Source organism: Anopheles coustani, chromosome 2, assembly GCF_943734705.1.
Source record: "Anopheles coustani chromosome 2, idAnoCousDA_361_x.2, whole genome shotgun sequence".
NCBI classification, from domain to species: domain Eukaryota; kingdom Metazoa; phylum Arthropoda; class Insecta; order Diptera; family Culicidae; genus Anopheles; species Anopheles coustani.
In genome coordinates this window covers 36,036,332-36,049,901 of record NC_071289.1, presented here as the reverse complement: position 1 = coordinate 36,049,901, position 13,570 = coordinate 36,036,332, and the positions used below count along the sequence as shown (strand labels likewise).

General features: G+C 45.0%; 4 protein-coding genes across 5 annotated transcripts; 3 read left to right on the top strand and 1 right to left on the bottom strand.

Moving 5' to 3' along the window:
• The first annotated feature begins 572 nt into the window (after positions 1-572).
• LOC131265901 (replication protein A 32 kDa subunit) lies at positions 573-1,622 on the top strand. Its single transcript, XM_058268244.1, has 4 exons — positions 573-608; positions 685-903; positions 980-1,406; positions 1,472-1,622. Exons 1-4 carry the CDS (start codon positions 596-598, stop codon positions 1,551-1,553), a joined length of 741 nt encoding a protein of 246 aa, XP_058124227.1. The 5' UTR covers positions 573-595; the 3' UTR covers positions 1,554-1,622.
• A 1,805-nt stretch (positions 1,623-3,427) lies between these two features.
• Positions 3,428-8,008, bottom strand: LOC131266171 (GATOR complex protein Wdr59). Of its 2 annotated transcripts, XM_058268545.1 has the most exons (5): positions 6,057-8,008; positions 5,614-5,912; positions 5,424-5,556; positions 4,701-4,730; positions 3,428-4,096 (listed from the first exon to the last, which is right to left on the bottom strand). In XM_058268545.1, exons 1-5 carry the CDS (start codon positions 7,917-7,919, stop codon positions 3,536-3,538), a joined length of 2,886 nt encoding a protein of 961 aa, XP_058124528.1. In that variant the 5' UTR covers positions 7,920-8,008; the 3' UTR covers positions 3,428-3,535. The 2 variants fall into 2 exon arrangements, with proteins under 2 accessions (XP_058124528.1, XP_058124529.1); XM_058268546.1 differs by lacking the exon at positions 4,701-4,730.
• Positions 8,009-8,330: 322 nt separating this feature from the next.
• LOC131266172 (guanine nucleotide-binding protein-like 1) lies at positions 8,331-10,540 on the top strand. Its single transcript, XM_058268547.1, has 4 exons — positions 8,331-8,502; positions 8,584-8,936; positions 9,012-9,158; positions 9,223-10,540. The coding sequence occupies exons 1-4, from the start codon at positions 8,424-8,426 to the stop codon at positions 10,405-10,407; spliced, it is 1,764 nt and encodes a 587-aa protein (XP_058124530.1). The 5' UTR covers positions 8,331-8,423; the 3' UTR covers positions 10,408-10,540.
• A 452-nt stretch (positions 10,541-10,992) lies between these two features.
• On the top strand, positions 10,993-13,251 carry LOC131266173 (small ribosomal subunit protein uS7-like). Its single transcript, XM_058268548.1, has 5 exons — positions 10,993-11,068; positions 11,649-11,835; positions 11,947-12,285; positions 12,560-12,658; positions 12,827-13,251. Exons 2-5 carry the CDS (start codon positions 11,653-11,655, stop codon positions 12,893-12,895), a joined length of 690 nt encoding a protein of 229 aa, XP_058124531.1. The 5' UTR covers positions 10,993-11,068; positions 11,649-11,652; the 3' UTR covers positions 12,896-13,251.
• Positions 13,252-13,570: the final 319 nt, after the last annotated feature.

Here is a 13,570-nt window from a genome sequence, read left to right as displayed (position 1 = left end):
TTCAACTGGCAATGACTGGATGTACAACTGATAGTGATTTGAAGAAATTCGTATATTCATATCGATTTTTATTTGTTTCGCACAGAACCTATTCCATCACAACAAAATATGCATTTTTAAAGTGCTACTCGAGTAAAAGGATCTTTTTACATTATAGGGCATTAATCCAATTTTACTGTAAATTTCAAAAATTACCTAACGTTGAAATAATTTAAACTGTGAACTATTTCAATCAAAAATTCAACCCGCTGTTAGATAGTGGTGGGTAAAAGGAATCTCCGAAGAAATTCGAATCTTTCCATTCAAATCGAATCTGAGATCAGGATCTCCAAATCCGAGTCTCTATCCGGACTCATTCAATCGAAGTCCGTGCTGCCTTTCTAAATCAACTAGTATCGTATCTAATTTGAGTCTGATTGAGTTTAAATAGATATGGATCGAGTCTGAATCAAATTGAGCCTCAATCGACTGACATCGAGTGCTCAAACGATTCGAATCGAATCTGTCAAAAGGGATCCAATCCAATCGAATCTGCCAAGGAAACCATGCCAACACTACACATAGCTTTCACAAGTATCAACAAGAAGGCGCGAAAATGAACGATAGCTGTACGTTCATGTCTTGCTAAAATTGTTTAATTTTGTGGATAAAAGTACATTTTTTAATACTGATTCGTCTTTACAGTTGGTGCTGGTGGTTTTAACGCTACGTCGGCCGATGGAGGCGGTTCGGAAAACAAAGCAGAGGGAGTTTTACCGCTCGTAATCCAGCAGGTCATCGAGTCCAGTGATGGCGGCATTACAATGTTTGGGAATCAGTACGCTATGATTTCTTTGGTTGCAATCGTGCGGGACGTTGAATTTTCGTCCACTAAAGTGACTTACCAGCTAGAAGATCACACGGGTAAGATTAAAAGTCGATTGTAAGTTGATCTAGGCTTCTCTGACTCGATTTTATTGTTTTACTATTGTTATTCTAGGTCGAATAGACGCACACTTCTGGCTCGAGGAGGATGGAGCGGTGAACACACCAAGTGTCGCCCCCAACTCGTATGCACGGGTCGTTGGATCCGTCCGAAATCAGGGTGGTTCGAAAGCGATCATGACATATAAAATAGATCAAGTTAATTCCCCGAACGATGTTACCACGCATCTGCTAGAGGTTCTGCATGCGAGGTACAAATCGGAGGAGAACAACAAGCGTAAAGTAGAGTCCAGTGTCGATGCGAACTCCAACGCGACGTCGAATGGTGGCTTCATGGAAACGGATTCCGTGGGCGCTTCGTTGGGTCTCAACGGGAAGCAGCTAGCGGTATACAAAGCTATCAAAAGCTACGGTACTGCGATTGGCATCAACCGAAAGGAATTGCAGGCCAAATTTAATCATATTAATCCCTCTGAGCTACAGTAAGTTCTACTATGACTTCTCCTTTTCGCATGATATTTCTAAATTGTTTGTATGCTTGTTTCAGGAACATCATCGACTTCATGACCCAGGAAGGAATGATCTATACGACCGTTGACTCAGACCATTTCCTTTGTGTCGATGCGTAGAACTCATCAATTAATCTATAATTCAGTTCTCTCATTCCTTTTTTATTAATAAACCAAACCGGGCGATAACGCACGATGATATAATTTCTTCAGTTAAACTCACGGGGTTTAATATTAAGAATCTTTCCTTTGTTTATTTGTGTTATGCTATTACTTTCACATTTTCGAAAATTCTGTCTCTTTCCAACTTGCATTTCGAAACCCGGTATCGGCCTGTCAAAGGGATGCCCACTGCAAAACAAACAATTTAACTTAGTGTGTCGTACGTTTACGAACAAATCAACGAATGAACATCTTTGTCGTTCGCATTCTGTGTACTTCACCTAATAAAGTGATCTATAGTATGGATTCCTGACCGATACTACCCCTTTCGCCGAAACGTACTGAAGTTGGCAAAAATGGTACTCTCCACGCTGGCTGATTTTATCTACAATATCTATCTTCTCGTGTACTACTTCATAAAAATCTGTATATTTATCGGTTCCCTGTTGTTTACTACGATCTGCAATATAACATGGGCTGGCCGGAGGCTGGTGGAAATCATTCAAACCTTCCTAAGCGTAGTCAACGAGGATAACCGATACTTCATCCAGGATGTGAAATCTGTTTTCGGCGGAATAGCAGACTTTTTCACAAGCAACATCAACAGCTTCTGCTCCGTAATTGGCAAGTTTATAAGTAAGGAAATTGCCTTATTGCAGTCCATTCCGGGCATATTCTTCGAAAGATTTAAACGCAGCCTTGTAGACATCGGTGAAGCCGTCTGGTGTTTGGTCAACCTGCCCGCCCAGCTTGCGCTGCTCTTGCTGGATTTCACGGTCTATTCTGCGATTTGGTTGAAAGATGTAGCAAAAGCTGGTTTTGAGTTAGGCTACGAATCGATTAACACATTTATTCACTACACAACACACGATGTACCAGTGGAAGCGGCTTGTGGGCTTAGTCTGCTCGTCTTGGCATACTTCCACCGAAGACGTTTGAATCCATTCCTTCGCATAGCTGCTTTCAACCTATTCCGAGGATTACATTCGTTGCTACGAAAGTGCATACTCTTGTTCAATTGGATAAATCAAACTCTCACTACGATAAGAACAGTCATCCATGCTTACTGCGAAACCCAACTACCGAGACGGCTTGTTCAAATACGCACTAGTCTGCAAGAAAGAGCTACTAATATCCTCGATTCGGAAGCATGGCCCATGCTACACAGCATCCGTAGCATGTTCCCAGCCAGGAACGGCGTCCACCATGGAAGACTCTCCCAAAGGAACAACGTTCACCCTGCAAGACCCACCGGAAGATCCCCCGTGCAAGCTCAAAGGCGCCACGAAACACCCAACCGTACGATAGGATCATGCATCATATGCGAGGACAACGATCGTTCCGTTGCTTTCGTACCGTGCGGTCATATTTGCGCGTGTAAGGTTTGTTCAAACCATCTGTGTCACCACAATCCTGTTTGCCCGATTTGCCGTACCTACATTCAACAGAAGCTGGAAATTTTCATCTAAAGGCACGAAAAATCCTCGATAGGGACCAATGGTCAAAATTAAATAGCTAAGAGGCTTAGAAAATCAAGGCACCCGTCTCATGATCTCTGGATCGAAATAAAGCACTCAAGACACTAGACGCTTAAAAAATTGAGAACTAACGACATTAATTTTAAGTGTAGGTATAAAAAACAACTGGCTGATAGTTGAAAAAACTTGTCCATAAAGAAAAATATGATAATCATTCGATGCCGATCGAATTTCTCATACATGAGTGTATGAATTTCCATGTGTTATTTTCCGAAATAGTAATTAACGCTCAATGGCGATCGTTTTTTAAAGCAAATTGCAGAACGTGTCTTAAAACAAACGGTAACAGTAATGTTCGAGCGATAAGTGTACATTTTCAAAGAATGAATATATTTTCATACCCAATATCATTAACATCTCGTTATCTACATTTTTATAATTCGAAAATAAAACATTCTAAGGCTACAAATTGCAAAGCTTAGAGCTTTTGCTCAAACACGGACAGCCACAACCCGACGCGCACACGTCATGGCGTTCGAACCATATCCTCATGTGCTCCGTGTGACCACCATGGCCACAATGCAGACAAGCGTTGGCCGCACCGCGTACCGGTAAACGGCACAGGCTGCAGTACAGTACCGGTTTCTTGCAGGTGGCACAAGCGGGTGCCCCCACCCGACAGCAGTGCAGACATTCGGTCACAAACTCTACGCACCGCGGTGTATCGACGTAGTTTGATAGGAACTTAAGCACCTTGGCCCGCTGGACGAGAAGGCCCCAACGGTAAAGCATTTCCGCGTAGCTGCGCTTGAAGTTGTCGTATAGATAGCGATTGCTATCGCCTAACAGGCTCCGATTGAGATCCGGTCCGAATCCAGCCGCACCCGGTGCACCAAATCGAAAGTCGTCTAGGGAATCCGACCACGAGTTGCTTCGCAGATGCTTCAGCTGTTGTGCCAGTATCCAGCCTTGGTTAGAGGAGGGATCCACCGGTAGAATCGTATGATAAGGCGATCCGCTGGGCTGTTAGAAAAGACGGGTGTGTTTGTGGCGATCCATGAAAAAGAGAGGAATAAATGTTAGATACGCAAAGTAACGAATTACACCGCGGATCGGCATCGACAAAACATCTGGGAGACGAAAGCACTATTACGGCAACAATGACATATATGAAGCAGCGGGTAGCGTGGCGTTGATTTCGGACGGCTTTGTACAGCTTATCCCTGCATTATGAGCTGCGAGTTTTTGTTAATGGCTTATATATTTCAGCGGCGATGGCAGGCAACGGTGTATCGAAAACGAAAGTCCTTTTTACACACACGGAACATACATAGACACACACACACACACATACACACAGTCTCAAGGTGCTAACGGCAAACGGCCAACTCGGCCTTTGGAGAGAACGATTGTACACGCCGAAAGCACAGAACATAACTGAACGGAGAAAAACATTGAATTATGAGAAAGAAGGAATCAACCAGGGACTGACGCCGTTAGGATTGGGTTCTTAAGCAAGCATGTTGACTTTTGCTAATTTATATTATTTGAATAGGATGTTGTTTAGTAGACGAACGCATTTTGGCAAAACAAAACACAAACCAGATTCGGAGTATACCTGATTTACCTTAATTTTTCGATGACCGCTAAGTAAGTGCTATAATGAGTCGAAGGAAAGAAACAATTAAAAAGCTAACGGGAGTAAAAACTTATTATACGGTAGCAAAAAAAAACCCCGCAAACGAAAAACCATACCATGGAAAGGATGATAACAGGGTAGGTGGTGTTATGTTTAATCCACTAACAGTTGATTCCGTAAAATTTAATCTAAAAACCAGGATACACGATGCATCCATTTGAATGGGAACATAAAACAAACTTATGTCTATATAATTTCATTTATCAGTGGACAGAATTCTTCCAAGTGGTTAAAAACATGCGATTTATGATGTATTTCTAAATTATGGCTGAATGGTAGAACAAATCAAATTATTCACTATGCAAATTATGGTGTAAAGTGTATGAAAGAATAATAAAATTCTTATATTGAGAGATAGCTTGCACTCGACGGTTAGTTAAACTACAATAACCGACAGCCATTCGTTTTTGATCACTGCCAAACAGTCACTCTCTTGCATGTCCGATGAGCAAGGAACGGATATGGGACACATATATTGAGCATAAAGATGAGAAAGGGGTTACCGATCTATCCACTACTATAGGCCCAACACATGCGCCTGTTTCTAAATCACCAGCGTGTATAAGGGATAAAATATATCAATTCTCAGGAAAATATCACTAGCGACCATGCTCGCGATCGCGATGAGAAGCAAAAGGCAAAAGGACTTACACTTTGATTGATCGATTTGCTGCTCGAGCTAGAACTCATCGAAAGCTCCAGCGCCGACGGACAGTGACGTCCAAAGGCACAGCAGAGCATGGCAGCCGTTTGAACATCGTGGATGCGCGCAAAATGATGTATTCTACAAGTAAGCAACGATTAGTAAAACTCTACACCAAACGGCGCACAGGTTACCTACAGAGATTCTAGTAAACTCTTTGCAAATGGATTCTGCGCACACATCATATCGTCATCCGCATCAAAGTCGGCACTCGGTTGGGCAATCATTTCGGCAAGTGACCAGCACTGTACCAGATCCGGTCGGCCATACTTTTCTGCCGCCGCGCGATTATGGCGACACATTTCGACCACATTCGTTGTATTGATGATATAGTTTTCGGCCAGCTCGCGACTCACGTACAGAATCTTGGATACGTCGTAAACGTGCACGGCAGAAACGTTGATCTTTACCGACGAGCCCCGGTGGCGCGAAGATTTCTATGGAACAAAAGTAACACATTTTTATGATATTACATTTATGGGTAGGTTTAGGAGATTTTGGTGTCATTGATCACTATGGTTTATACCTAACATAGTTGGCCGTGCACAAAATGATGTTTAAAATACGGTTCATTAACTTACCCTATCGGGAAGATAAAACGAAGATGCGCTGGGATCTCTGTGTGCGTAAAGGATCGGTTGCGATCCCATAACATTGCCCAGATAACCGCCGCTGATCGCAGAAAGAGCCCTCGGGGTAGTGTTTTGCTGCTTGAGACTGATCCGTTTCGTATTCAGCGGTCTGGAGAACGTTACCAAGATTCCCACCTGGCTAAACCGTACGCCGGATGTCTTGGGGAAGGGCACGCAAGCGTCGTGCAGTGCACTACTCAGCGCACCCTCCAACCGTGGCGATTGTAGGCGCAGATGGCGGTCTCCGTTGGTGGTGGAGGATTTTTTCAGCTGGTTCACAAGCGCCCGCAGGCACTGCTCCAAACAGGTGCGTCCCTTTTTCACCCGTTGGCTTGCGGTTTGCCGAAGGACCTTCATTAACGTCACCGAGAGCGAATCGTCGAGCGATGTTCCTTGGCAGTAGTGGAACTCCGGCACGGTGCCATTGTTGGGGTAGAGCGAAGGAAAGTTAACCTGCAGCATGATGACGTAGCCGTTGACGGAGATCCGAACGGTAGCGGTTCGTTTGATCGGATCCAACACCTCAATGTCGATGTGGGGTATGTTGGGATTGAGAAGCGAAAATTCGTGCTGCAGCGAAACGGAGGGTTGTTTTTCGCGTATGGGACTCTTGAAACCTTGAGCCGGCGGTGCTTTACCCGGTGCGTTCGGTGCGCTGTTACCCTCTTCAATCAGGAAACCACCATCGTCATCGTCGGGTGGATACCGCTCGCATAGCTTACGTACTTCCTCGTCAATGCGCCAGATGCGTATGGTTTGATCGCGAGACCAAGTGATCAGTTCCGGATCGTGGATACCTTTACGGCCCCAGGCAAAGTCGAGGACGACATCCGTGTGCCCGACCAGCGCGCATATGGGTGCGTCCTGCTTAGAATTGTTCCACATCAGGAGACTGTTTTCACCTCGGCCCTGTTGCGGCACGCTGGTAGTTACCAGACCATCCGCGAATGGCGTGTACCGAGCCCGCCACACTGGACAGGACGTGGTGATGATTTTCTCCGCCCGCCGGGGGTTGTTTATGTCGAAATACTTCACCGTTCCGTCCTGGCTAGCGGTGGACAGGCTCGTCTCATGATCGTGACTCCAGTTGATACCGTGGATGCGCGACAGGTGCGCTGTGATGTACTGTATCGGACAGGAGCCCTTGCGCTGGTCCCAGATGCGCAGGTCGCCATCGTGGGCCGTAGCGACCAGGTTCCCCGAGACCCGATTAAAACCCACCTGACTGGCACCGGACATACAGACGGCACTCAACGATAGTACAGGCTTCCGTGGGTCACGAAGGTCCCACAGATGCGTGAACGTATCGATCGAGCAACTGGCCAGAAGGTGCGGCACCTTCGAGTGCCAGTCGATGTCCGTTATCATTCGGGTGTGCGCTCGAAGCGAGTGTTTCAGGGTTGGCTCACCGGAGCGCCACGTGACGACCTCGATCTGCTGGCAGGTCGCGATCGCACAGTATTCCTGGCTGTTCTGGCAGATGGCCCACTCGGCGGCGGTCACCTCGTACTTCGAGTGCCGCTGGAACTTCCTCAGCCCGCACTCTGCCGTTTCCTCCGCGCGTGCATTGCTGCCGTCAGTTGCTTCGTAATCGCACAACGACTGCAGCGCAAGCAACCGACGGCCGGCCAACAGAATCCACGATCCGGTCCAGTCGACGGACATGACGTTGGCCTGCAGATCGCGGTACTCTCGTACCCAGGCACTTTTGCGTTGCAAACATAGCGGCTCACTACCGACGGCGCCAGCACCACCAACACCGACTAAGCCACCCAAACTTCCGCCTGCACGTGATTCGGTAAACGAGGACATTTTTCGATGTTTAATCAATTAAATCGCTGAATCCATCGTTGCAGAAGACGTTTTTTGTCGATTATCGTACAAAATCTAAAGAAAGTGGTTGTTTATGTTTTTATCTCTGCTCTCGTTTGACGTTTTAGAACCAGTTCGAAAATTTCAAACGTCATTTTGTTACACCGTTTAAAAGCGGTGTAAAAGACGAATTAATTTTTGAAACCGAATTCCATTATTTAACTTTGGTTTACCAAAACGTCTAATAATTTCTTGTTTAAAAATGCTTTCTTCATTTTTCATAATTGAAGTATTGCAGAGTAAATTTGCTCTAAATAACGTATAATCTCACCCCGCGGTGTGATTGCAGACGTCAAATGCGGTGTTCGAAATAAATAAAGCATTTGACATTACGCGTCAAACTGAAATTTACAAGACAAAAAGGTACACAAAATCCTTGCATATTGCGAACTTCGGAACAAATGAAAAGTTATTCGTGTTGAAGAACTTAAAAGTGTGTTCATCATGCCTCAAGGCCGTAGAAAGGTTCCGTTCAGTGGCAAACAGAAAAAGCAACAACTTTTGGCGAAAAAGCAAGCTAAAGGTAAGCATTGTATGAATGTTCTAGAAGTTGTGAATCTCGTAAAACTATTCCTATGCCAAATGCCGCCTTCTTTCGACACAGCCAGCACATCGCACAACATTATCCGCAAGCTGAAGGATGAGGAATCGAGTGACATCAGCGAGGACAGTGATATGCCGAGAACTTTCGGCGAAAACATTGAAAAGCTGAATATGCAACCATTGAAGGATCCGCGTAGCAAAGCGAACCGATACGTCCTCCAGTTTCACCGGGAAACCGGCAAGGAGCTAAAGGAGATGAAAGAGGAAGCGCGCAAGGAGCTTGTCTACCGTAGCGAGAAGGATATGGAGCTGGGGGATAACTACTTCCAAGCATATGATTTCCCGAAACGGCCACGCTGGAACTTCGAAATGTCTAAGGAACAGCTGGATGCCAACGAAAATCGCTACTTCTTTGTACGGTTCTCAGTTGTGTTATCTTCATTGATTGGACCGTCAGTATGTTAATGCATATATCGTATTTTTTTGCAGAAATATGTCACTCTGTTGGAGAAAACTCATTACGATGATATGAAATCGTTAAGCTTTTGCGAATTGAATTTGGAAACGTGGAGGCAGCTATGGCGTGTGTTGGAACTATCGGATATTATTCTAGTTATTGTTGACGCCCGATTTCCTGTAAGTGCTCTCAATGTATATATTCTGCCTGGCAAATAACGACATTGTTATCTTTATCTTGCAGACCTTAATGTTCCCTCCTGCCTTGTACCAATATGTAACGGAAGAGCTAGGAAAAGGTATGATGCTTGTTATCAACAAAATAGACCTCGTGGATGCCGAAGTGGTGCTGGCATGGAAACGTTACTTTGAACAAAAGTATCCCCAAATCAAGGTGGTATTATTTACTTCATACCCGTCGTACAACTTGCGTGGAAAACAGGAAAGCAAACATGGCCTTAAAATTCGTCGCCGCCGTGGCCGTATGCGAATGGCGGCAGAAGGCGCACAGCAAATCTACGAGGTGTGTCGCCAATACGTGGGTAATGACGTTAATCTAGCTTCCTGGGAGCAGAAGATACTGGAAGAACGTAACGCTCCAACGGATCTGGAAGGCGACGAAGATACGAACGTGACTTCGGAAACGACGCACGAGGAAGAGAAGGATTTTTCATTTGAGGAACATATAAAGTTTAAAAATGGAGTACTTACGATCGGGTGTGTCGGGTATCCCAACGTTGGCAAATCGTCTTTACTAAATGCCGTAATGGGACGCAAGGTGGTAAGCGTTAGTCGAACACCGGGTCACACGAAACACTTCCAAACGATATTCCTCACCAACACAGTCCGGTTGTGCGACTGTCCAGGTTTGGTGTTTCCCTCGTCGACCCCTCGTCAGGTGCAGGTTTTGATGGGAAGCTACCCAATAGCCCAGCTCCGTGAACCGTATGCATCGGTTCGGTTTCTTGCCGAGCGAGTCAATTTGGTTGAGCTTCTCACGCTGAAGCATCCGGAGAATGATAACGACCACTGGTCTGCGATTGATGTTTGCGATGCTTGGGCGATCAAACGAGGCTTCCTAACAGCGAAGACTGCGCGTCCGGATACATATCGCGCCGCAAACAGTATTCTACGGATGGCGTTAGACGGTAAGATAACTTTGTCGCTTAAACCGATTGGATATGTTGAGCAAAAAGAGAAGCTTACCGTCGATCCGGAGCTGGCTAAAGTGAAAGAGATTCAATCGATGGCAGAAGTCGATAACCGTGAAGAGGAAGATGATTGCTTGTCCGATACGGACACTGAAGACCTTGCTGGTGCTAGTAACGATGGAGACAACGAAGAAGATGATGATCCAAACAGCACATTGTCTCCTCCAGCATGCTCTAGTACTGCAAATCCGTATGAACTGCTCGGTAGTCCCGAATGAATATGGACGCTCGCGCATGGATGGCCAACTGGGACGTTGCTGATCACAAATACGATTTGCATATGATTACAGTATCATTACCTGACGGTTTTAAAGTGCTTCATTGTTTCGTTGCAAATAAATAGAAAAAGTAGATGCGGTTTTGGTCCTTAAAAATATTATGATTTGATGACAAGATTTTTTCTTAAAATACTTATCTTGCATCGTCCGAACTTTTATTGAGCTTGTACGCTGCTGGCAAGTAATCAAATATTCTTTTAAATTCTATTCAGAAATGTAAATTCTGTAACCATTGAAAAGAAAAATTAATCCTTTCGGTTTGCTATTGCTTCGCAAGCAACAAAATGGTGCACGGACGTTTTGAAATATTTTTTCATGTTTGCTTTGACTTAAATCGTGCGCCAATATGAAGATACTTGTAGAAGTAGCTGAATATTTAGCAGAACGGTAAAAAACGCTCGCTCAACATTTTTTCAACTTGTTCGAACTTTTCGACATTTGTTTAGTCGACATCGATTACTTCCGGAAACAAAGTTTTCACAAACGTCAAACTTTTACTGTCAAAATCATACAATGCTGCCAACATGAGCTCGTCGTTTCGAAGCTAACTGACATAGCCTCTTTCCGGCTTTAACGCCATTGTAAACCAGACGTGTTGAAAGTAAATAAGTTACTATATTTTACATTTCTTTCTGTAAAACTGCACTGATTCGTGAAACGGTGTTTCATCTGAAAGCGTGAACATTAACCTAGCAGAGCGTTGTGAAAATTGCGTGAAATTCACGTAGCTTGGTTGTTGAAATTAGGCATTCTTGTTCTGCACGAAAGTGCCGACACCGTGTGTACCCCGACGGTCCATTGGTCGACAGCACTGCAGCAGGGTTATGTGTGCTGTCAGTCCATCGACTCGTTCATTTTCTCCTGGACCGTCCGAGTGCACGTGTCGGCAAATCTTGGTGCTGCTTCGCTAACTAGAAAAGATTGTGAATGATTTCAAGTCTTAAACAAAAGTTATTGAATTTCAATACAGTTATTAAGTGAATTGAGCTTATTCTTCACAAGGTTCTGCATAATTTAATGTCCGCCTTGTTCGTGAAAGAATCGTGCTAGTTTTTTTTTCATACAGCACAAACCACGTTGGAGCCATAGCGCACATTTCATGCCTCAAGTGGTTTAGTCTTCGCTATCTAGATTGCTCAAGCTTGTGCTGTTTTTTCGCTGACATTTTACACCAATTAAAGCACCATGGCTGACGAGGCATTTGAAAACTTCGATGAGGAGGCTACGGTGCAGCCTGTGGCGACCGACGATCAGCCCGCACAGGTCTACGAGGAAGCCCAGGTCGTCCAGCCGGCCGAGCTACCCGAAATCAAGCTTTTCGGAAGATGGAGCAGCGACGACATCGATATTTCCGACATTTCCGTTTCGGTAAGTTTGTTAGTTCTATTCTTTTGCATGGAAGCTTCGCCACGTGTTTTTGAAGGTTAGAAACGAAGAACCGCGTTGCTAATCGTATGTTGTTGGTCGTTACGTTTTTAGGATTATATCGCCGTGAAGGAGAAGCACGCCAAGTACCTTCCCCATTCGGCCGGCCGTTTCGCGACCAAGCGTTTCCGCAAGGCCCAATGCCCTATTGTGGAGCGTCTGACCAACTCGCTGATGATGAAGGGACGCAACAACGGCAAGAAGCTGAAGGCAGTGCGCATCGTGCGTCACGCGTTCGAGATCATGCATCTGCTGACTGGTGAGAACCCGCTACAGATCGTGGTCCACGCCATTATCAACTCGGGTCCCCGCGAAGATTCGACCCGTATCGGTCGTGCTGGTACCGTCCGTCGTCAGGCCGTCGATGTGTCGCCTCTGCGTCGTGTAAACCAGGTAAGAAAAAAAATTTTCTCATTGAACCGATAGGTTGTCGATTCATTAACAGGCATATTGTCAGGATTTATTATACGTCATGTCCTCTGTACAATTCCGAATTGAATCGAAAATTATCTTTCGCATGGTCAATCGTTCGTTAGCTTCAGAAGCCGAAATGGCTAGAGGTGTGTCGGTTGATCTGCAACAGCATTCATTTTAAACCCATTCAAAGCTAATGCATATGGCTAGAAGCTTATCGATTCACTGATGATTTTCTTTTTTATATTCATAGGCTATCTGGTTACTCTGCACCGGTGCTCGTGACGCCGCATTCCGTAACATCAAAACGATTGCTGAATGCTTGGCCGATGAGCTGATCAACGCCGCGAAGGTAAGTGGGATCAAGCTGCGTCACGACAGCGGAAATCGTTGGCAAGTCCACTAATCCGACCCACTTTCCATCTTCGATCAATCCATTTCTTCTTGATGATTTTCAAACGTTAAACGTTTCTATTTCGTCTGTAACACGTTTGTCCCAACGCGCTTCTCGCACGCACAGGGTTCATCGAACTCGTACGCCATCAAGAAGAAGGATGAGCTGGAGCGTGTTGCCAAGTCTAACCGATAAGAACTGCATTCCACCATTTCGGAAGGGCGCGTGTCGGTCGGTGGTGTGTCGCATGCAGCGTATTTTCTGCATTGGCGCGAGGGGTGTGTTCTTGTACCAAACTGGGGTATTGTTATTCCATCATTCGTGTGCTCAATTGCGTCTCAGTGGGGTGCACGACATACGGGGTCTCTCCTGTAACATCATCTTCACATACCGCGCGTGATGAAGTAAGGGTTGTGCTCAACATCTTTACAATCCTTGAGGACCTCCAATACCATCAAATTATCAGAGATTTTTGCTTAAGTGTCGTGTTTGCGTGTGTTTCGATAATCGAAATACACACATTACGCCACCGATACAGAAAAACAGAGGTGTGAATAAAACAAAGGAAACCCAAATTCTCTCAAGTGTTCAGAACTTTTGTTTTACCGTGCTTACGGTTTTCATAAGAAGAAATGGTAGATTGGGGAATGGAATTTATGCATCTTGTTCGCAGGAAGACGAATATTCTCACACTTACACCATTAGCGCAAGAGAAAGGAATTCAAACGAAGAAAATACCCGGCCCGAAAATTAAGGTACGTAGTTCATCATTCAAGTATTACTATTACCAGCAGTTCCCAGTTCGCGCCCGACATGTTATAACGCTTTTTTCCACTTTCAATTCGACTAAGCAAAAGATATTGTTGGGCA